Here is a 25,307-nt window from a genome sequence, read left to right on the forward strand (position 1 = left end):
AACATCTTCCTCAGCATATTCTTAAGTGTTGCTACCTATCCTTACACGTCATGTTCCAATAAATCAAAGTTTTACATCAACTAACCCATTTCTCAATCCAGAAGTAGAAAAGTTTATTAGGAATTCCATGCTACAGTCCCGATAGTCCTTTTTAAGTTCAGCAAGCACATGGTGGATCTTGGCTATTCTGTTTTACAAACAAATAGGAAATAAAGATGTGCGCACTGTTGCCATCTTTCATCAGCGTGAGTAGGATGGAGGAGATTTACTACTGCTGATGCACAGCTGGGGCCGCCGAGGAGAAGCCTCAGATGTCAGGTCAGCCCGTCTTTCCTACGAGATTGCAAAATTTCCCCACATAAGGTCTGAGGACAGTTGCACGGCTGTCTGCAAGAGAAAGATAGAGCCGAGCTCCTCTCTGAGAACAAAGGAAGGAATTCAAGCTCCTATTGCTTTCCTCCGAATGACCACAACCAATGGGCTCATGTCAGTGTTTCGACAAGGCAGGTTTGAAGTTGCACAACAGAGCACCACTATTCCCCCCACACACACAGCCATATGTAGCTAGAAACAATCATGCAAACATTTGTGATTTTAAAATTCGACGTCCGGATTGCTAAAGTTAATATGAACTTGCTTGCCCACGGTAACTTGGGACTTTGCTTGTGACTCCCAGATAAGTACCTTACACCCATCTTGACATGTAAAAATAATCATCATGGGTAATTATAATAACAATTATCATGATTAGAATAAAATTGCTGGTTTCAGTGAGTCGAGAGAAATAAAAGTGGAGTCAAAGAGCATCAGCTGTGAGGGATTTGAAAATTGCTCCGAAGGGCCAAGCACAAGTGAGCTGCTGGTACACTTTGCTCTCTTGTTGTCTCGACACAGCTGGACTTCACTGGAGGCTGTCGGCACAGCTGTCAACTCACCTTGTGTAGGGACTGCAAGTGGGGTAATGATTGTGCCAACAAGCTTCGTGACACACAAGTACACACGCACACACACATTTGTGATCTTTTTTTTTAGTTCTTATATTTCATTACTATAATAGTATCAAATCGTAATCATATGCAACTTGTATGTATGTCTAAATCTAAGATGATGAAAAAATAATTCAATTAATTCATTTCTACAATGATTCAGGGGGACTTGTTCCATGCTGTTGTCATAAGTAGAAACAAACCACAATGATATGTGTCATAAAGGTCCCTCTGCACTAACCACCCACGCCACAACTTAGACCTGCTTTAAGTGAATCTAAAATTTAGTCAACTTGCACGGGCACAAAAATGAAAATGCACACATTTCTATCTCAAAAGCAATCTACTTGTCAAGTAGAAGTGCAGCTCTGTTTGCCAGAAAGCCCAGTATGGTCTTTTTCCCCCTCACAGATAAATATAGATCACACTGTTTAACTGACTGAAAAGGAAGTTTATTTTTTTAACATAAACCTAAGTTTTAACTGCATGTAGTAAAAAGGTCTCCTTGTTTGATAAGAAGGTCTAAAGAGCATTGCTAGAATATCTTGGTGAGCGAGCAAAGCATAGCTACACTGTCATCATCATTTGAATTATTAGCCAGCCGATATAGTCTGTGTGGATAAATAAATGTATTTTCTAAAAGCTCAGTAAAGTCAGCAGTCCTTTTTTCCTCCTCTGGGCAAACCACTAAATAGGTATTCTTCTCACTCAGAGACATAATAAAGCTGCTGGATATAACGTTTTAACAAAAAAAAAACACTGTTATCCAAAACTGCACCGGCAAGCTCAAACACAACAGTGTGTGCCTTCCCAGCTCATCCCTCCTACACACAAACTCTGTGATGAATAAAGCTCCCAACAGCAAGCCAACTCTGTGGACGCTGTTGTAACGACCCTTACTGCACTGCAACAAATCAACCAAATACCGACGCTGCCGGTTCAGCAATGCCTTTTAACTTGGTTGGCATTCTGGCCTGATTATCTTAATGATGACAACATTGGTGTATCGAGTTTATCTTGCATGCAGAAAAAGTCCTATTAAAAGCTTACAAAGTACAAGAATTTGACTTACACAGCAAATTGCTTTGACCCATTTCCATTCTTTCAGGGTCAATATTTATGGATATCAAAACTGTTCATGGCCTGATTTTGTTTTGTCACAAAAAAACGTTTTGAGACTTGAAAAATCATGTTGTGTACCAGGCAAAAGTTCACTCCGCTATAGAGGTACTGGTCATTTTTCAAGAAAATATGCTTGAGAGTATTTTTACATTGTCTGTCTACATGTTGTGCCACCGTTATGTTCAAATGTGTTTGTAATCATCTATGGTATTTGAATTTGTTAGTTAGCATCAACAAACGTTACAATGTATTAATTAGCATTTCACAGGGGTGTGTTCATATCAGAAACCTTTATCTCAAATGTTTGATTACAAGACAAAGTCAGAAAAAGGCTAATTGATAGCACACATCTTGAAAAGCTTTCAACTCAGATCAGTTATATACAGTACCAAGACAACAGTGTGTGCATATATTTGAAACTGCAAATCAATTCAAGCAATATTTTAACTAACGTCATTAATAATAATAATTTGAACCAATCAAATCAATGCACATTTATTGCTAATCTTGTTTTTATGTAAACTTTGTCCGTCTCCATTCAGCTTCAAAAGGAAATCGTGTGTAACAGAAAATGTGTCTTATTGCATGAGTTGACACCTTTAATGAAGTTGGAGTGACAGCATCAACAGAAAAGATCAGCACAAAAATAATCTAATATTCTAACCTCATTTTTAAGTTCCCAGGCGAAGGTTGTCCATCATATACAGACACCATATCAAAGTCTTCCTCTAGTGCAAGCGTGACAAAGGTGAGCTGGATCCTGTTTCGCTCCCCTGTTATTATCAGCCATGTACAGTTGGCATAGTTGGGATAGCCGTGGGGGAAACCAGGCGATTCTATCGTTCCGTTCAGGCCTTGGATTACACCACCACATGATTCGGCTAAAGGGAAAAAAAAGAACACACAAAATCAGGACATTTGTAGCTTTTGGTATTCAAATGAGATTTCAATTGTTTCACAGTTCACACAGATACAGTCAAAGACACATTCTTCAAAGATTTTAGGACATCAGAAAAAAATGTGTTCAAGTTTCTTCTACCTTCTTATTACCTTGTGTTGAGTTTAATTCATTCCAGTCCCCCAAATAATTTCATCTGATAAAAACCGACGGTAATGACAATTAAATAGAACAAAGAATAACACATTTTTTCCCTTTTTTTTTTTCAATTAACATTGTGTTGCTCCTTTTGGTATAAACGTCTTGGCTACCAGGCAGTAGTATAACGCAGACTGTCACAATTGCTCTGTAAGACAATATTATTGCTGTTCTTCCCAGAGAATTAAAAAAATATATACTTTGAGCATTGTTATATTAACTGTCTTCATGTGTTGCTCCAACAATTGTGTTCAAATGTCTGCTGCCTACACCGGGCCACCATACAGTGCTAGTAGTACATCAAATTTAAGACAAGCAAATATTCTTGCGAAAACTAGTAAATCTCCGTCATTCAAAGCACCATTGTACGTAAAATCCATAAATTCAATGAATATGCAGCGCTAAAAAAGCAAACGCCAGCCGCAAAGAAATCATACAATTAACCCTGATTTCTGAGCATTTAGGGTTCATTCAGTGGCTTTTCATCAGCTGGGAGCTGCAAATCGTTCCTCTTTTCCCTTGTACATGTCACAATGTTTGTCGCCACTGGGGGGATACAAACGGACTCAGACTTGAAATTGGCCTCGTGGAAATTAGTCAATGTGAGTGTGTTAAGTCACACGAGATAGAACCCAGCTGCCCGGCAACCCTGAAGACAATAGATGGTTTGGAAAATTTACTAATGGATGGAAGGACTTTACCAACAGACGGTATATACATTATATTAGATTGGACTATTGGGGCTTTCTCGACTGCCGCGGGGCAACAGCCGTGCTTTTACATATACGTATGAGGGTCAATTCGAGGTTTTATATAATCAAATGTGGCCTGAAAGCAATGTCATGGGATTTTGAAGATAAAGCTACATCGTCCAGTGCAGTAAGTGTGCAATGAATGAAAGGCATTTGATTTGTAAGAAAGTACAGTAATAAGGTGCCTGTGTATGTGTGTGATTATTCTTGAGAAATTCAGGCCTAATGAAAACTAATCTGTCAAGTTAATTGACAACAAGTGAATTATGCAACGTTAGGGAAAAGACTGTGCAAGTCCAGGTTTCAGCACATTGCTCCAAAGGAATAAATGAGCAGTGCAAACACATGCAAAGGGCCAAAACAACAAATAACAGGAACCCAATTAAGACATCGGGATGCGTTCTGTGACCGATGTTTTGCCAGCATTTACAAAGTATGACCATTTATCCCCATTTGCCTTCATCTTTCATTTCCTGCTGCTCCCCTTAAGAAAGACTTATCCTGACATTGCTAGAACGTAGAAACATACATCAATGTGTTTCCAACGTGAAAGTCAGCAGTAGTTCTTTGTCAGATTGATTCATTAAGCTTTTATTGTTGAGAAAACCAGCTCGTGTCTACAAGTACAAGCTCCAGTCACCCAAACATTTCCAAGCCATGTCTGATTTTTCAATTTTGTTGTTGTTGTTTCTTGAAAACTTGTTCCTTGCAGGTGTACCAGATGTTTCCACTTGCCTGAAGCAGCCCAAACCGCACATAACTACACACTGGCAGCGAGTACAACAACAAAACACGTGCAAGAGCCATACATGCACACACAAACAAACATCAAACCATCTGGAGTGTCCAGATTCATTTCAGATTGTTCTCCGCCATCTTTCCAACCCAATTCACCTCTCCCTCACAGCACTCGTTATGTATGTCTTTCATTAAACCTCCAGTTGTCTCCCTCTTCTGTCCTCACTCTTTTCCGCCGCCAGATCTCAACTTTGAACAGATGGGATGAGTAGGACTTAGCAGATATTTGCATCACATCACATGACATATTGGAGCAACTTACTTGGAAGAGTGCAATGAAATACTGTTTTGCTTTGGTGAGTTCAACCCAACTCATTTTGTCATGCTTAGAAATGTTTTGTGCACTGTAGCCTCTCTAATGTGATGGCTGAAAAACCATATGCTTGGCTCAATTAACAGCAATGTACTTTGTCCGGGTGAGCGAGAGGCTTTTTGAAACTGCACATGGATAAGGGAAAGAATGAAACACTCAACCGTTCATTAGTTCTAATGTAAGATAGCCTGCAACAGAAGCTCAAAGGGCCTCCAAAAAAACACAATTCCTGGATGCTGGTTGACCAATTTGTACACTTTTTACATTTATGCTCATTAACTATATCCACTACATTTAGCGCATGACAGTGGTGAACACAGTGGAGTGCCTGCTATATCATGACTTAAGTTACAAGCACTCTACAATAAATGAAGCAAATCTATACTGAAGCCAACCACCAGAGAAATGCAGCAAGCTAAGTTACAATAATAAGCTGCAATAAATAGTAAATTTTATTTTAATTGATGATTTATTCCCTTCACAGACATGAAGTTGTTTGGGGGAAAAAAACCTGTTTTTATTGTTTGTTGGAGGCAAACAAATTGGCACTGTTCCATTCAAGGTTGGGGCATGCCTCCACGATATGGAGCATAAATAACTGGGTTTTACACAGCAACTTGCAACAAGCCTTGTTGCATGAAACCATGATGCCTATTTAGAGGAGAGAAAAATGTCTTCTAAGCCAAGCAGTCCAGTTGTGGTCGTTTCAATGGCCTGAGAATGAAATGATGAAGGCAAATATCCACAAGCACGTTCCCTCACCTTCTTTACTGGAGCAGAAACATGTCAACTATTAAGATAGAGTATGTTGACATGTTGTGATGTGATTTGACATACATGTTTGCAGTAGTAGAAACAAACAGACACGTGTGAATCCACACAGATGCATGCAATCCGAAAACGTGCAAACAGTCCCACTGTGTCAGTCTTCATTAAAGCGCCACACTAAATCATGTTGCCTTTGATTTATATCTCGTGGGCTTTGTATTTTTCTGTGGCCTATTTAATGTACTGTCTTTTATCTAACACTGGATTCCTTATAGAGGGAACAAAATGCAACAATTTCTGGCTATAAAGTTCTAAAGTCTCGCTCATTAATGGAGAGGCATCTCTATGTATATATGCTTGTGAAAGTCTCAGCGAGCAAAGAGGTGGCGCACTGAAGTAGAACTCAACCAGAAAGTCCCCGGTTCATAAATCAGTCGATGTCCACCTCGTTCCACGGCACGCTAGGCCACAAATCAAATGCATCTTTCCAAGTTAAGCTGCAGTGAACTATTGGCTGCAGCCATTCAAGGGAAGCTATGAAAGAGGAGGGGCTCTTTTGTGTAACATCTTTTTTTTTGTTCTTTTCCCATCTTCCTATTTGTATAATCTCACAAACTGTGCATTTCTGCCGTCTATCTGGCCATTCTTCTACTGTATATCCTTCCCTCTTGTGCTGTCATCAGGATTACCAGCATCTCCTCCTCCTCCTACTCCTCCTCCTCCTTAAACAGGCATCGTCTACCTCTGTCCTCCACTCGACATGTCACCCCGTGGCTCTCTTTTTACCAAAGTTGTTTCAGGATTAGCGCGACTAAATCCCTCCCTAAATGTCATTAGGCTTCTCAACCTGGCTTCTTTACTGTTATTGTAAGATCTATTCTATTCCATTCTATATCACATTGTTCTACGCTCTCTTTCGGTGTGATTATTTCTGTCGCACTGCATCCCTTCTTATCCCGCTCGAGTGTTAGCTTGTTTTCAAGCCACCCACTCACCTCCTATATTTATCCTCCCAGGAACAAATACCACACCCTCCCTGTCTGTCTTTCTAGCCATTGCCATCACTAGAGCTACCTGCTGACCCAATGTCAAACAAGTGGAAGTAAACAAGGCTGTAGTTAGATTGAAGCCTTGCCAGGACTTTGGCAGTGGAATAATAGAGCATGTTTTGGTGAAACCTTTTTCAACCTGGTTGAACTCGCGGATCCAATTTTCCCTCAAAAAAGAGCAAACTATGTGGTTTATTGCTATTTGTTTGATGCAAAATTATATTTCAAGATAGAAGACATACCCAGTTACCGTCACCATGGCAACTAAGGAAGGAAGAGATGAGACATGTATCCTTTCGCACACTCTCATGGGAAGTATTCAGACAATGTCCAGAATAAATCCCAATGACTGACAAAAAAAACACAAAAAAAAAGCGTCTCGGACAGACAATAGCAGCGATAGGTGAGATGGATGATGTGTACGTGTGTGTGTGAGCCTGTGCGTCTGCGAGTGTTTGAAAGCAAAAAAAAAAAGACATGATCAAAGAAGCAATTAAGTATGAAGCCAGGACATGCGCGGGTGAGAATTGCGTGTGATTGCGTGATAGCGCCATTTGCATCTCTGTGTTTCTGCGTCAGCAGCAGAAAATACAAGCTTTATTTTTCTTCATTCTCACTTTCTGAGAAAGGCACCACTCTGTAATCAATCCGCCAACAACCTGCAATTTCAATGCTTTATATTTTCTATGATGAATGGGAATGTGCTTGGATGATCAAAAACAAAGTGCAAACACAAAATACAAACACAACTTGAAGAAAAACAATTATTTTAAAGTGAACAGAGGCCGCCACTGCTACAACAGTGAAGAAAACAAAGAAATTCACAAAATGCTTTGAGTTTTGTTTTTTAAACAGTGATGGATGTGCTTTTCACTGAAGATATTATTGTCTCTTGATTTTTTTATAGCCTAACGTCATAAATCCATTATTTGTATGCGCTTCACCAGTTTCAGCAAAACAGAGCTCACTTGTTTGATGGTGCATTGGGAGCTGCAGTCATTCCGCCTATGGTCGAGCTGTGGGCGGTCTTATAGCGTGATGGCCAAGTGGGAGTGCGGGACCTCCATTGAGTGAGCAGGTTAACCATTTAAGAGGTCACGCAGTTACAATAACCTACACGCCTGAGCCAAAATGGTGAGGTACATGCGGTTATTTGTCAACGGCTGTACCAAGGGAGGCCCGGGGAAACATATTTAAACCTCAGAGTGAGGCAGCAGAGTCAGACTTTAGCTGTGGGGTGTTATCAAGAGAATTGAGGCAGAGAATGGATGAGAAATATTCTTCTTTCAACTTTCAGTCAGTTGTCTTTGAGTAGAAGCTTGGGAGTGTTACTTGCGCAACCAATGAGACTATTTCATCTTACATCATCATTGGATTGTGACGAAGCTTTCAACATGCACTTAAACAGAAGTCTATTCTAAACTTAACATCAAATGTGAAACGTAAACCGTATAATTTTTCCAATGCATTTTTTTTAACCTTATTCACTACCAGCCCAGTTGACAAATACATTTTTACATCTATAGTTGTCAATGGCAGTGAATGAGTTAATAACTGATGTCAAGTCGATCTTTTAGCATCTTTAAGAGTGCAGAAAATGAGTCGTGAACACAGCATGAGACCACGATGGACATTCTGGCTCTCCTTAAAGTCAGAAGTATTATAAAAAAGGATCTGCGCTAATCAACGATAGTGGCCACTGATGTGACTGCCTAATCACCCTACGCAGCACGCACACCAGCCCGCAACATAAATGGACAGGTATTAAAAATCTTAATAACAAAGTATTGGGGTGAAATTAACTGTATACTGCAGTCCACAATAACGTGTATCTTTGGCAGACGCAACCTCTGGGAAGGCATACTCCATCACAATTGTGTTCATAATGAGGTTCTACTCTGGCTGCCAAAGTGTCAATTAGATGCATACTCTTAGTGAGGAAACAGAAGAGATTGTTTGTGAAAACAAGAGCGAATCACTGAGTTTTGTGGTTACATGTCTCTTGCTTTTGTTGTTAACTATCTTTTAAATTACAACCTAAATGGGGAGATTCACAGCTCTAATTAGCCAGTCGTCATCGGAAAAAGGCATTATTGTGGACAGCAATAATCACACAATTCATTTAAACATTGTCAGTCAATCAATAGATCTTTATAAAATAATTTTTGTACAGAAGTCGGAACTCACTTTTAACCATTCTTCCCGCCACTCGTCCGCAGGAACACACATTTGCATACACATCTCAGTTTCAGAACATTAAGTGCACACTTCAAATACACAGCCAAAGGTTGATTAATAGTATACAGTAAACCATATACCGACACTTAATCCAATCCAAAAGGGACTAACTGATCACCTTTACAGCTTCAACTGCAGGACAAACAAGAAAACTGCTTACGCTACCTTGACAACTTGGGGGCAGAGCTACAGACGGTAAAGAGACTCATCTTATAACACTTGTGGATGCTAATTCAAGCTATCTGAACTTTGATACTCTGATGCTCTTAGAGGTGCTGAGGTTCAGATTACAACACAGTGGAGACAGAGCTTTCCCTAAAGTGCCTTTTACACAGACTGTTCAAATGAGATTTTATCCACCGTTTTTCTGGGTCACTGTTCTGTATAAACAGCACAGACATGGAATGGAAGCTCAAGCCATTCCTAAGTCAAAGCTGGGTTGATGCCATGTGAATATATGAGGGTGCGCGGTCAGGAGTATGATCCTCACTTCTTCTGCCCTCTTTTGAAAAAAGCACCAGACATGTCGGCGGCTTTTGCACTGGCTTAAGGCTGGACTTTCTACGGCTCTGATGCGGCTAATTTGCAAGGTCTCACTGTAGAACAGGCTTATTTCTGCCCTCTAACTGTGGAACAACTTTCTGCTCCATATTACCTCATAAAGAATGCAGTTTTTATACTTTGATTGACTTTTAAAAAAGATGGAAACGAAAGACCCTTCTGTTTGTGTTACCTATTTTTTAATGAATCCATCCATCCATCCATGAGAGAATACTTAAAATATTCAACAGTGCCTGGCCTCGTGGTTATCATATTGTTGAGAGTTTGCATTGTTGTTTTCTACTTGGGGTTTACACTGAAGGCAAAAACCTTCACTTTCATATTCACAGCAAATTGGCAATTGCAACAAAATTGCTGTGAATATGAGTGTGAAAGCTGAAGGTGATAACTAAACAGAAGTTTGGTTTTGTATAATTGTGGTCATAGGACGCCGCTCACATCATCATTCTATGAAGTGTGTTGGAAAAGTTTTCCCTTCAGTTGCTCCTGCAGTTGATCCTGTCAAAACCTCTTGGCTTTAGGTTTTCTTGCTAGAGCAGCGGTGTTCCGAGTCAATGAAGGGGAAAGACACTCAAATACACAAAACCATCAAAGTGGAAAAGATGTGCCAATGAAAGTCATTGATGTTTCACTGTCTTGGCAATGCATTCGCTAAAAGAAGAAAAAAAGCAGTTTGCTCAATATTTAACTTCCCCTTGGGGTGAGCTAAAAGAAAAAGCATACGAGTTGCATTCTTGAAAAGTCAACCTGTAAATTTGATAGAGCATAAAGTTGACACAGAAAGACACACACTGGCTTTTCCTTAAAGGTACTGCAGCAAGAAAACAACAACAACAACAAAAAACAAGGATACTTACTCAGTCAAGGCTAAGTAAATATGAAATGATTTGAAATCCACCGAGTCAGCAATGTGCACATGTCAGGTTTAGCCATAGTAAGCATTCATTGCTATAATTTTGTTTGAAGTCTGCATGCACACGGCTGAGGTTTTGTGGTTATTGTCTGGTATAAACTGCAGCTCGGGTTGGTACTGGCTCACAATAAACTTGCTGACATACACACTCAGAAGGTGAAAGTCACACAGTTTCATCATTTTCTGCTTCGTGTCATTTTCTCAGTCTCTAATCTTCTCCTCAATAAAGTTATTTGTCCTCGACATTTCAATCAATTTCATCCAACAATAATGTCTCTTTTATTGCAAAGCAATATTTACTCTCGGCTATTTGTCCGTGTAAGAGCATCAAAACAAAAAGGGAAGCCTATGATTGATATTTTTTTATTCATATTATTTTGGATTACATCACGCTTGGTTACGTGCATCAACAAAGACAAAATAAACCAGGTGCGTTTTTTTCCTCCCCTTTTCTCTTTTTTAGTCTGTAGAGGGGAAGATTTTAAATATTTCAAACACATTATGCTTCTGGAGAAAATATAGACACCGTAATTCCCTGAAAATAGCACGCACCATGATATGATACGTCGCAACAACAACAAACATGACAGTTGTACATGTATCATTCAAGCCCTGTTTTGTAAAAAGCAGCATTCATAAGTGAGGACCACTGCTTAGACCCTCAACATTACTACATGAGCAAGGCCAGGAACATAAAGCAAGCAAAGTAAACATTCAACACTGGCATGGCAAGATGGCCATTAGGTACAAACTACTACTTTAGAATAAGCCATTGCTTCCTGCGTCTTCATCACCTTTATATTCAATAACCCAGATTCCACACTGAGTAAGTCAGTTTGTGAGTAAATTGAGACAAGCTCATCATTATTTCAGGATTGCTGTTTGGTGGTGAACCATGAGATTTATAATAAACAAAATGGTTGCCTTGGCTAAATGAAGAAGGGGGAAACGCTGGTTTAAATTGAGATGTAGCACGCAAGGTTTTATGAAAGAAAGCAGAGAAACCCTTGAATAGAAAAAGGCCAGACAGGGTTGGAAATAATCACACTGTAAATTATTTAGCGTCCTTTCTCCGGGGAATTAATGGGGTTGTGTCAATTCTGGTATTTACCTAATTAGTTACACCTGCTCTGGTGCTATGTCTTCTTCCAGCCAGAATTCCATTGGCGGCAAAGCTGACTTAGCAGGACTGCAAAGAATCCCTGCGTCACTATCTGTGGAGGTCTACTTCCTATTTTCCCTCCGCCTGCGTGGAGCTTATTGGTCTCTGCGGGTTTTGGGAGCTGGAGAGACAAAAAATGAGCGAGACGGATCTTGATGTGCTGCTGCACGATTTGGTGTCTGTGTATTTGTCCCTCGGTAAAAACACTTTCTTTGCGTGATAAGAGGCCGGAGAATAGTCTGCATGTGTGTGGATCTCAATGCACAAATGTGGACAAATGAGATGCTTATGCATGCATGGTATGGTTTGGATTTTCACTGCAGGTACACGCAAGTATATAAATCTAATTGAGTGCCTTTGTGTATTAATGCAAGTCATGATTAATAAATTACTTAAAATATGTTGTACGTGACTCAGGGGTTTAAATTAAGATACCATAACAGTGACATTCTACTGCGCTCGTAGTAGAAGGTGGCTGTGAGTTGTAGATTTTTTGGGTTTATTAAGTGCGTTGCTAAGCAACCTATTCAACTTTCAATTTGCAACTAAGAATTTCGTTATGAGCACGGTGTTCTGATTAAATAGCTTGTCTTGGATTTATTAAAAAGAGTGATTGCCAAAACGCACGCGCCTCCAAAGTAGCCTGGAGATGAGCAGCACACAAGTCGCTGGTGATAACTCGTAAAATCATAGTGAGACAATTTTCAAAATGAATGTCTATAGAATTCACATCTCGTGACAACTCCACAATCCAGATATGAGGGCTACCCTCAGACTTCACGAGAATTTCAACGTGCCTCAAAAATGCACAAGAACGCCATAAGAAATTTACTCAAAGGCAAATGGGAGCAATGCTCTACATTGAATTTTCTTAGAATAACCAAAAGGAAAATATCTCTTAATATGCACAAAGGTGCAGATAAGGATGAAAAATGATCAAAAGCAAAATATTTATGTGACTTTTAATTCCGAGAGGGGAACAAGGCAGATAAAAAACAGGCAAGCATGAATTAAAACAACATGTCGAAGAGGGGGGGCAGGAGGCGGAGCTCTTTGCATATTATACTTGTATACCGGCCCTTGGGGCTGTGATCCTCTATGCTATTCATCTATAGGGATGTTGCTGTTTCACATGAGCTAGCAGGTTGTGCTTGGGAAGGTAAAACATGCACATATGCATACTGACATGAAAATACACTCACATATAAGTATTTTTTAAGGCTAAAGGGAAAACTTGGGGGCGAACATGAACTATAAGCAGGAAAATAAACAAGGAATGAGCTCTTCCAATGTCATTGACACTCCTGAGAGCAAGAAAAGCACAAGGTCAGACAAACATTTCTTGCAATTTTCTCAGGCTCCTCTGTGGGCTGAAATATGTTTCACCAGAAAATAAATTTCAAGTGCTTGTATTAGAATTCGATTTGAAAACTTAAATGGATTGAAGAAGCTGAAATTGTAACACACGCACAGTTTTGTTTTGAGTCTAATTGCTATTTTTGCATATTCCTATTTTACCATTATTTTCCTGATTGTTCTTTCAAATTGGATTTATATTTGACTTTTCAAGGAGTCAAGGATATTTTATTGTTGTAACAACAAATGGCAACAAATAAATCCCCGAGGTCTGTTCAACAGCAGAAAAATCTGGATGAGCATGAGGCTATGGTGCTAGTTTTAAGTAGCTAATTTGGGGTAGTTGAAAAATAAAATTTTAAAAATCAGTAAATAATTATTTATACATTTTCATCGTTCAATGTCCCTTAGATACCTGGAGTAGCTAATTTGGGGTAGTTGAAAAATACAACATTTTAAAATCAGTAAATAATTATTTAGATTCATCGTGATTTCAATATGCCCTAAATAGCTTTGTGTGCTGAGCAACAGCAAACCCAGATCTAATTTTGTTTCCACCATGCGCAAACAATGAGATCTTCAGGGAAACACTGAAAACAATTTCGCTTTTATGGCAGTTTTTAATTTCTTACAACCTGGGACAGCAGTGCAAAAACTGTAAAATGCCAGTCATTAGTTTGCATTATAATAGGCCACTGGAAACTCCCTGCTTATGACGTCATTGTTTCATTATGCTTATCTTCAAAAACTGCCTGGCAAGCAAGCTTTGTTTTGTGGACATTAGCGGTAAAGCCCTGTGGAGTCATCCAAACTATATTTAAAACCGAAGAAGTGTATATCAGAGTTGTTCCTCACCAGTAAACATTTTAGTGGGTGAACCTACAGATCTGTAGTTGCTACATGACTGCAGTTCAGTTTCTTTTCTTTCAATCGGCGTCCAGGGTTTTTTGCGCCTGAGACATGCTGCAGCGGTACAGAAAGTGCATGGATGAATGAAGGTGTGGTTTTTTTTTTCCTGCATGCTCCACAACCCAGGTCAAAGTTCGCAGAGTAACTTGCTGACTTCTCCTGTGAAGGTTGTTTCTGAAATGAATTGTCATGTTCACAATGTCAACTTCAGTGCAGTATTGGTGCACTGGTGTATAATTTCCCACCTGCATGTTCGAGGCGATGTTTTTATTTGGAATGGCATCATGACCATATGAGTGATGGAACGACACGCTGGATATTGAAGTCAACATGACCCTGTGTGGGTAGAGCTTTTCTGTATTCAATATTGAATTGTATATTCTGACCACATCGTTGAAAATGTTTCTGTTTGTATTTGAGTGCCGTAAAAAAAAAGTGACCTTATCGTCTTTTGTCATGCTGTACTGGAATAGCAAATATGAGTAATGGATAGCTCACAAAGATGGTTCTTACGACAATGTGCTGTAAAGTGTGAGGTCATGCTGTACAGAAATGTATCAGTGGTTGTTAGGTTCAGAAACATTCTTTGTCTTAAACTTGGACCTTTAGTTTTTTCCAGTCTTAAGTTTTCATCCCGCCACGACATTTTTCGCAATTCTATGCTTTCAAATTAGGTGAGAGTTTGGACAAGACCATTTTCATTTCCCTGTGTACAAAGACTCAAAAGGCATGCTTGAATGAATGTGGAGAATGAATCGCGAGCTCTGACATTTTTCCTCATCAAACATCTTAAAGGTGAACTAGACCAGCACTTTCTTGGGTCTCTAGCCTTTGACCTCACAAATGTTTTGGTACAAGTGGGCAAAAAATACACACACAAAAAATCTTGGAGAATATTTCATTTAGTGTAGGTGCCATTGCCAAATGTCGGAATACCATTTTTTTTTTGTCCAATCAGAAAATTGGATCTATCCGCAACATATAATCGATACAACTCCTTTCCACAAATAAAATTCCAGAACATCATTTCTCCTCTACCGTTCAAGATCAAATAGAATTGATCTGATCGTTCATGATAGGTGCCAATAATAACCTCCCTCGAATACTGACACGCTCTGAATTATATTACCGGCGTCCTGCTGAAATGCTTACTGCCTGTCGTCAAGAAATTTAACAGGACGGACAGACAGACAGACAGACAGATAGATTTCCCTGGATAATAAGCATGGATGCTAGGTCTTATTAAAGTCTTCCTGAGGAACTTCTCTGCCAAGGAAAGCAACGTTTGACTGTTTTTACCAAGGTTGCAGTAGACGGCAGCGCGACGACTGTATATAAAACAGCAACTGTGCAATTATTCCTGATGCTGCATCACTGGTATGTGAAAGAGGCAGTGTACAGGCACCTTAAGGTAGTAACTTACAATATAGTGTAAACGGGCTAACAACTTCAGTTCTTTGTGACTTAAAAGAGACGTAAACTTGAAGGCTTTGTGATGCCGTATTGTGAGCAACCGGCAAACTACCGCAAAACTCTGAATCTAAGAATCAAGGATTATGTGTTAACATTGAAAACTTTTTGAACATTTTCAAAGTTAATGTTACATGGCATAATGGCAATATTCAGAGGTAAAACTATATACAAAACTATAAAGGAAAATGTGTGTGTATTATTCTATTTGCACAAGGAAATGTATACTGTATCACCCTTTAGAACACTGCCATCTTTAGCATGACAAATTAAGACAGGGAACAAATGCTTAACGCAAGACATCCATCTTCTTGTGTCAGTCTGCATACATACAGTCGTGTACAGTGCGCGCAAGAGGAGCCTACAGCCTTTCCATAAATTACATCATGTTCACGCATGATTAGGCAACGGATATTAAACACATACCCACATATGCAGGATCATTTAACTAAGCGGATGCTAACTTTTGCCTTTAGGGTTTCCCATGACAACAGAATCCCATCAACACTTGCAAGTAACCTTTTGCTGTGGTAGTTATCGTGCATTAACATTCTGTTAAAAAGACAGAAAAGGCTAAAAGCTCTGGAAATCTGGTAAGAAGGAATGGTGCTGCAGATACTATGACCTGAACAAAGACATTCATTTATTTATTTATTTACACAGTTACTTTTGGATCAAGTAGTGAGTAACTAACTAATTACTTTTTTAAACATTCCCAACACTGCAAATCATCATGCGTAAATTGATTATTCAGAAGGGTCTAGATATTCTGCAAAGTACTGAGACGGTGTTTGAGGAATTGAAATATATGAACCACAACTTCAACTTTGCATAGAAAACAGGGGAGAAGTAAAGCCCAAAGGAGCTGGCTGCAATCTCCCAATGAGTCTGGTCTCAGAGGGGTGCGATTCCCAAGGAGCTTGACATCCCGTCACCGTCGCATGAGCATTATGCATGAGACCCTCTTTCCATATTTAATTTGTGTGCACGCACAAACGTAGAGGGAGGGAGGAACTGCTGTTTGTATGGTGGATGCTTAATCTATAAACGTGTTTAAAAGGGCGGGGAACGCAATTTATGACCACCAATAGTGAAGTCAAACCAAGCATAACCCAAAGTCGAAATGTGAAAAAATGAGAAAAACCAAATTAAGTAGAATATTATCCTCTTTTCATATAAGTCAGGGTCACAAAGGAAAGAAAGAGAACGCATAAAAAGAAACATCCAAATTAATCTTAGTTTTTCCATCTCACTTAGTTGGGTGCAATTTTAGATATTAGCTAACAATAGTGATGAAAGTTGTTCTCAGAAAGAGAAGTTGAACTTCATTGTAGCTTTAAAAATAAAAATAGGAATAAAATAGAATCGATTATATTATGCAATTTGTGAAAAAAAAATCCTTTGTTTAGCATTCAGATTTTTCACTTCTTTGGCCAGTTTGGGTTTTTAACCATCTTAACTGTTATATAAGTGTGTAACTGGCTAACCAGTGAGCAGTAAAACTAAACACCCAAATTTACTAATCACCATTAAACTTACGGTAGACATTTGAGGTGAGTCACTTCACATTACCACTGAATAGAAACAACTTTGTAGGGGGAAAATGTCAATTTAAATTGCTGCTTTAATCCTGTTAAACTGAGCATAGAGAGTTTGCTACGCTTTCCGCTGCAACTACATTTATTTTCTGGTTGTAGGGTCCTATCATTTTTTCAGGTTTTCCATTACTGGTAGCCTTCTGTCATGGTTAAAGATCCATTCAAGCCATCATGCTACATGGATTTTTACTTTGCAGGTTTGAGTTACAGAAATATTGACTTGCGCTTTTATTATTGTGAGCTATCACTTGAATTACTTTTCATTGTAGTTTTTATCCCATTCTATTTCTACCATAAAATACTACATTAATGTTTGATATTATTGTTATGTCGTCATACAAACCTTTTGAGTTTGAGAGAGCGAAAACAGAAGCGTTTTTAGCAGACGTCATCAGAAACATGCTTATTCCAATCTCTTGTTTGAGTGTGTGTGTTTTATAACAAGAAAATCCAAAATAAAATCCCATCTTTGTCCAAGCAGTTTTGTCTGAGACATGCGAACCAATTAAACGAACATATGCGATCTGGGGCTCAAATGTAATTCCACTCCAATTCAACTCCAGAGAAATAACCTCCTGCTTGTCTGGGCCGGATGCTAATTTGAGATCTTTAAATGGTCTTTTTCTCCTTAAACAGCAGTGACCTTCTTCCGTCTGCAATATTCAATGCTTGAAGGGCAGCGTGACATGAGGTAAAATGTGATTACCTGTTACGCACAGATGTATTGTTCATTAACACTTGTGCACCGGCAGCAGGTTAGGCTTTACAAATTGCACATATAATAAACAAGTATATTTGAAAAGTGTATTGGCAGCGTAACGCGGAAGCAGCGAGAGGAGCAGAATTGCAAAGAGGTTTACGCAGCCATATAAACGATTAGATTCATAGGGGTATAAAGCCATTGTATATTTTAACGATTATTGATAGTGAGGGAGAGTGAGACGAGCAGGAGCAGAGAGAGATAAAAGGAGCGAGATGGAAAGGATCAATGGAAGAAAGTCTTAAAGAAATGAAAAAGTGACATAGATGAGTTATGAAATGGCTCAATCCTTGTCACCATTTGAGAGGAAGGAAGAGAAATGGATGCGGGGAAAAAAGAATGGGCTGAGGTTCTCAGCAGGTAACAAAATGATCAGTACTGCACATTAAATCGATGAAATTGTGAAAATGAATATTCTTCTGTCCATATCACAAACTTCAACCCAAAGAGGAAAAGACAATTCTATGCAGTTTTAAGTTTGTGGCACAAGTTGTTACTCTCCGCATCTTCAAAGTCACAGATACAGATAGAAGGCGTTATCAGGTCTCCTTTTGTGTCCTCAACCTGAACTACGTCGCAATGCATAATGTTGGATTTTAAAGTGAGAAAGTAACTTTTAATCAAAGGCTGTCAAGTATCAACCTACTTTTCATCATAAAAATAAATGAATAAAAAAAATACTGGCAACTTTCTTAGTGTTGAAAAATATACAAACCCACTTTATCTAACTTTTCAGCTTACACAGTCTCAACTTCCTCAACTTTAAAGACACCATTGCCTGATACATGTGTGGATGTGAGTGTATTGATAATCTCTCCACAGGCTCCTGCTCTCCTGCGCCTATTGGCTTTAAGTTTGGTGCCGGCCTCATCCTCAGTCACTGAACCACGAAGCCAGGCAGCCAGCGAGAAGCTTCATCAGCCACCCAGCAAGTCAGTCAACCATCAGTAAGCCTGTCAGCTAGTTATGTGCTTCGTTAATCAAGCGACCTGGGAGCCAATTGGTCGGTCGACCAGTCTGACAGCAGCTTGACCAATTAGTACAAAACCTTTGAGCTGGTAGGTGATGGTTTGATAGGACAGCTTCATGAGGACGACTTTTCATTATTTAAATCTTAAAGTCCTCATAACGCGTTGTTTGAAACACAATTAGTTGCACCACACTTTTTTTTTATTAAGGTTGTAAAACACAACTAGAATGGCAGTCAGTCAAGCGTAGGCACAGATGGTCAAGGCCGAACAACCCTAATTTAGATCGGCACCAAATTTTGCGGATACACACCCCTTGTATGTCTGACTGTCGTCAAAAGACTGATGCATAACTCACAGTGGAAAATGTTAGGAAACGGCTCACATTGTGCATCAGATCCAGAATTCAGAAGCCCCAAATTAGACAATCAACAACTTCGGTTTTTCTGCTAACACACACACAAATATAGACCCTATATACAATTGTCACTTCAAGTCCTAGTATGCAGGAGAAAAATGGAGCATCCAAGATCTGCGTTTGTCTCATTTGGTCAGACAGCTTGTTGACAGCGTTGTCTTGATTTTGATGCTGTCAATTATTCATTTGGCAGAATGCAGTTTGGACCGCAAGGCCTCCTATTAAATTATAGACATTGAACAGAATGGCTCCACCAGCACAAAGACTGGCGAAACCGAGCGGGCATGCGAGTTGGTTTGTTTCAGTTTAGGCTCACAGCTGTGGCAGAGGCGTCGGGGTGTGTACTACATCTGCCTGCGACGGCGGGGCGGGCACGTCTGCTGGGGAGGTGATGAGGAAGCGCTAAATCATGGATGGCCTCAGATGCTGTCACTGGCCTTGAAGGGTACATTTATTATGCAGGCTGTCAAAAGTGTGATGCATTAAAAAACCCAAATGACTCTGGCAACTTTAGTTGCTACTATGAAGTGGAGGCGTGTTTCATTTCCATTTATTCGGGCTGAAGAACGCAATTAAAAATAAAGTGAGCAATTTGTTGAGCGGCTATGTTGTGACTAAAATGTCCAGAATTTTTACTGTGTGCAAGTTAAATCACATTATGAACATGTGGGTAAGGCGTACGATGTTTTTTTTTTTTTTTTACGATTTAATATGTGTCAGGCCACAAACACGGCAGAACTAATGCGCACGGATTTTAAAATGTCGTGAATTGTTTTTTGGGCAAAAAAAAATACAGAAAATGGAGCGTAATTTATGTAAAAGGGGAAATAAAACTCATATTTTTTGTTTATAATCCCCAAAATATTTGTTCTTAACTAATCTTCGGGTGCTAAATCTGTCTGAATATAAAAAAATAAATATAATAAAAATAGAGGGATATCAATCATTTGCAAAGGCCAGAAACAGCAATTATTTGCATCAGGAGCTCAACGTGGTGATGCAGTTGATCACAGCAGAAACATACCCCAACAACCCATAAAATCTGCCATCTGGACGACTTTGTATTGGGGTGCCGTATCCAATTGGCATTTGAATTGACTCCCTCCTGCTTTCTGTTGTATAGACTATACTTTTGTAAGAGTGCGGTGTATAGCAATGTATTGCTTTTGGCCGCGCGTAACGTTATCTTTATCAGTGGCAGCATGCTAACTTTTGCACCAGTGTTCTGTAATTTGGCTATTTAGTGATTTCCTGCAGGCAGGCCTTGTGTGTGCTAGTTTTGTGTGCTGGAAAAACAACAACTGTTAAATATGGCTGCAATTCAAAGCCTGTATCAAAGAGACTATCTACTTACAAAATGAAACAAATGGGCCGCACGGCACATTGTTGTTGCTGCGAAGCCACAAGCATTTGAAAGGACACTATCGAATACATGACGGTGGGATACTCTTCAAATAAGCTTTGACCCCCTTTTCTTTGACACTTTGTGAGCTGTTGGGAGCATGCGCTTGCTTGCTCTGTCTCTTTTGCCCTGTGGTTACTGACACACCACATTCACTTGCGCTGCTCATGTGAGCTGCACGTCGGCTGCCCTGCGGCTCTAATAAAGCTTCTTTAAATAGCGGGGTGTCAAAACTTAATTTATGTTGACGATGGCATCAAAAGTTGAAGAGTTTATTTATAACTCAAAAAACAACACAGTGACACAGAGCCAGCTGTTCAAAAAAAAGTTGGCTATCATTGTGCTATGAGGCACGGCAAAGTTTCAGTGACTAACCTTAATTTGAAATGATGGATGGTCTGAATGGATCTTTAGATTTTTTTGAGCACTAAGTGTAATGTGTTGGGAAACAGCCAAGGATGGCCATGTGAATAGCTCCCTCTTTAATCAAAAAGTCATCATTTAACATAACATAATGTGCAGAATTTTGCCCAACACCCTGGAGAATAAACATAATCAAGTAAGTCGAAGTCAGCTAATTTACAAAATTTCCTTTGCTGCTGCTCTGCATTTGTGTACTCTCATAGTTTACTTCTATCTCATGCATCCCTAGCCGCCAATTAGTTCCTCCCCCATGGTGAGGTATTGTCCACCTTGAAAAATATCATATTTAAGTGCCGTGTAATGCTCGGTCCTAAAACTTTCCAACACAAAAAGTATTCATCCATCTTGTATTAGTCCACCAACCTTTGGGATTCTTTTTTGTCTTCTAATTTTAGACATTTGCAATTATAGATATTGAGCAGCAGGGAAGCGCTGGAGTGTGAGTTGTGATAGTGACTCCCCGGGGCTGCTGCTGTAATATTGGAACCTGATTGCCTGTGAAGTTCTTTCATCAGACATACAAATTAGAAACACTTTGTTTGCGTGGCACCTTACATATAGTGCGCAAATGAAAGAAAGGTATGTGGAGGTGGAGATGTAGTAAAAATTAAACTGGAGGCGGGGGGAATGGCATAAAGGAAAAGTTAATCTAGATAAGCCTACAGTAGAGAGTCACTAGGGAGCCTCAAGATGTGCATAGACAATGGGTAAATTTTGCACAATTGGAGTGAGGAGCCACATTAGGAGCAGTTAATCTACAGTTGGAGAGCAGTGCACTGCGGGATCTAATCTCCCTCTAACACACACACACACACTATAAATAACACATAGACATTAGTGGGCAGGGTGTATTGTATATGAGGGGCAATCCACTGACACTGTATATCCAACTAATTCTATTTGCAGCCAAACTGCTCACACACAGGAATAGCTGCTGAATCAGAGAAGGCGGGGAAGAGGGTGGTAGCATCAGTGTCGCTATAGAAACAGCAAACTTAAAAAGGGAACACAGAGAGTTTGTGTGTTGGTGTTTATAGTTAAGGTATGTGAGTGAATGTTGACATTTGAGTTTATACAGCCAGCAAAATGTTCAGCCTGTTTTGGAGCAGTACTGTTGGGATTCTCTAGACAAGTTGAGCATTTGGACATTTGATAAACCACAAATGACAGGTGTATAAAATGTCACGACATGTTTCTGTGAGCTTTGAACATGACATTATATTAATGGGGACATGTTGCATAAACCAGACTCTACTTTGGGAACAATGTGAAATTAATCAGAAAACACTGAAAGAAAAATGTAGAGTGAAGAAATGAGAGGTAATGAAAGTGTGGGAGTATGTTAGCCTTCATATTAAAACAATGAATTTTTTTGGGACATTTTTTTAGATTGAGGGAGAAAAACTAAACAAAAGAAAGTAATCCTTTGTAAAATATGACAAACTTTCACTGGGAAAACACCAAAATCTTTTTGAATATTCAATTCAAATGCCAAACAACGGTTGGCTTGATTACTTAATATGTCAGAAAGAACATAAATCGATGCAGGCTTGCTGACTTCTCAGGAAACTTTTATACTATGCTATGACATATTATCCTGTCACATTGAATGTGTGGTTTTTATGGTTTGCATGTTTTGTTTGCTTAATTTATAGGACAAGGCTAATTATTAATTGAACATATTTTTCTTCTGAATGATTTATTAGCTCTCTTCACATCTAAAAGAAGTTTCCATTGGCAGTACAATTTTGTGCCTAAAGATGCCTCTGATGGGCTCCAGCTCAAAAACAGGATGCGTTGCGGAAAATTAATGGATAGGTAGCCACATCTGGTCCGCAAAGTTTACGGAAAAAAAATAGTTGGATGTTTCTATGAAGTGGTTTGCTGGGTAGATAGAACATCAGCAACCTAATTGATGCAGTAAGTGACCACCTGCTACTTCCTGATATAAAACTGCCTAATGTTAACAATACTAATTGTAAAGTCCGGGAACTGTGTGCATGTGCAAGCTAGCTATCTGCACAACAGTTACACTGCACAGCAGCTCATGCCCATAATACAGAGTTGGCAGTTAGCTCGTACCAGTGTAGTACTAAGCTGTTAAACTCGAAAAAAGACCAACTAACGGACTTGAGTGATGGAAAACCAACTTTTGAACCCCACTTAATATTTGTTAAAACATTAATAGTTGAGTACAAACTTTGGCGACTAGCTGGAGCAACACACAAAGGCACGTTCGCAAATGGGCACAGACGCACACACAGCCCATCTGTCCACCGGCACTGGAGTCAAGGATGCTCGTTGACAAGTTGATTTATGCCGCTGTCGTCAGCTTCTATCTCTCACTATCTGTCCGAGCCATCGGGAGTAATGACTTGTGCTCCAGATGCCCACTAAGTTTTTTCCACAGTTCGTCTGCCAATCAAAGGCAAACAAGCGCACATGAAAACACAAGCACATCATGACCAATACCAAATATTACAATTATTACGTGTTAAAATGTCATCAAGAAGCAGATGATTTTTCGTGTGTGTTTTTGTTTTTTTGTCGGTGTGCACGTTCCACTAGGAGTTGATTTGTCAGGTAGACACGCTGCGGCAACTAGACAATGATCACCAAATTCGTGCCTTTAGCACCATATGGCAAAAATCCTAATCAGATGTTTGCAGAGGATAAGGAGGACAAGAGACAAGTCTTTTTATTTAAAAGATTTTTTTAAATAAAAACTATATTTTTACAAGGTTATTTTTTCCTTACTCTGACAATATTTAATAATTACATAATCCGCTAGAAACCAGTTTAAGAGTAGTTGGCCGTTTGCAAAAGTGCTGCTTATTTTGAAGTGGATTGAGTTCAGGTTACTGTCACTATTCAGCACTACTCAAATTTTTGCTCACGAGTGAAAGCAAAAAAAAAAAAATAAAATAATGATGTTGAATGACGGCTGATAAAAACTTGCATAGCTCGGATCTATAAAGAAGTGGGTTCATGCAAAAAAAGGCCAAAAGTACAATAAAACAAAGTGCCAAGTTAGAATTCGAAAGCGCAAACTACACGAAATGCTAATTATTGTTGTTCAGATTTTTTTCAAAGCTTTGTCAATCACCAGGGTTTCAAAGCATCACAAGGCTTTGAACAACATGATGACGACGTAAAAAAGATAAATGATCAGTGCCAGAATGGATGCAAAACTCTCTCAATGGATTAGAAAATTAGCATATCTGAAGGTAACAAGTGCCAACCACAGGAACAGCATTTCCCTCCAACAGGAGGGACCCTTGTCCATTTTTAAGCATATCATTAATTTGAACTCACGATTGTACTGCCAGACAGAGCCACTTGAAATGGGTCATACCTTTTTTCCTGCATGTTACAATATGAGCTACCTTGACAAACTGTGACAAAGTACATTCATTCAAGCCTTTTGATAAGTGACTGATAATCTGAAGTGGTACTGTAAAAATGATGGCCTTCTTTGGTACTGATGATGACCTCCTAAAACGGCTGCTTGTTGAAGCAGCAGGTGGAAATGGAGCTCATTTTACAATTTTGCTCAGTCGCGTTGCTGCTTTAAATTTGATGAAAAATTCAGTAGTCAAATGACACTTTTCTGTATGTGGTAAAATTGGTTCACTTTTCCTGTCTGCATGAATTTGTTGACAAACCATCACATTGTGATAGAGAAAGGCAAGTATTACCTTGCAAACTCATTTTAAGACGGACAGAGAGACAGTCCACCATTGCTCCAGTCACTGCAGTGTGTCTGGTTGTCTGGCCTATTAGCTCATTTAGCAGCCAGCGTGATTGGACTAGGAATTACATGACTATCATTCGTCTAGTCAATGATAGACAAACACTCTTCTCAGAAGCCCTACAGTATTTTTATTTACACTGAGCTCCTGCTCCTTAATATAAATTCCACGTCTCTGTCTGCCATCCCCACGTCACTCTCGCTTTATTACTCCTAACACTTCCTTAACTATGCAGTCATTTATTCAAATACTACCATTACGCCTCATAAAGTATCTATAATCTAGACAATAAAAGAGGACAAAAGGATATAGTGCCATAAAAACCGTAGCATGTGGAGCACACTTGAATGCTGACTACTCCACCGATCTAGAGTCGACGTCTGACATAATATTTTTCTTTCAGCAGTCAAGAAGCATAATGAAAATACCCTATTGTCTGCTCCTCTGCGCCTCCAATAATCAGTGACATGCAATTGACTAAAATAAATACAAA

The 25,307-nt window shown here is 39.3% G+C and overlaps 1 protein-coding gene across 2 annotated transcripts in view; it reads right to left on the bottom strand.

Annotated features, from left to right (window-relative positions):
- Positions 1-25,307, bottom strand: part of LOC133152939 (CUB and sushi domain-containing protein 1-like) — a 290,934-nt gene that overhangs the window by 189,742 nt on the left and 75,885 nt on the right. For both annotated transcript variants that reach the window (XM_061276928.1, XM_061276927.1), the window contains exon 3: positions 2,773-2,989. In XM_061276928.1, coding sequence (XP_061132912.1) covers positions 2,773-2,989 — 217 coding nt within the window. The remainder of the gene's footprint in view (positions 1-2,772; positions 2,990-25,307) is intronic.

Source organism: Syngnathus typhle, linkage group LG4 (assembly GCF_033458585.1).
Source record: "Syngnathus typhle isolate RoL2023-S1 ecotype Sweden linkage group LG4, RoL_Styp_1.0, whole genome shotgun sequence".
Classification (NCBI taxonomy): Eukaryota; Metazoa; Chordata; class Actinopteri; order Syngnathiformes; family Syngnathidae; genus Syngnathus; species Syngnathus typhle.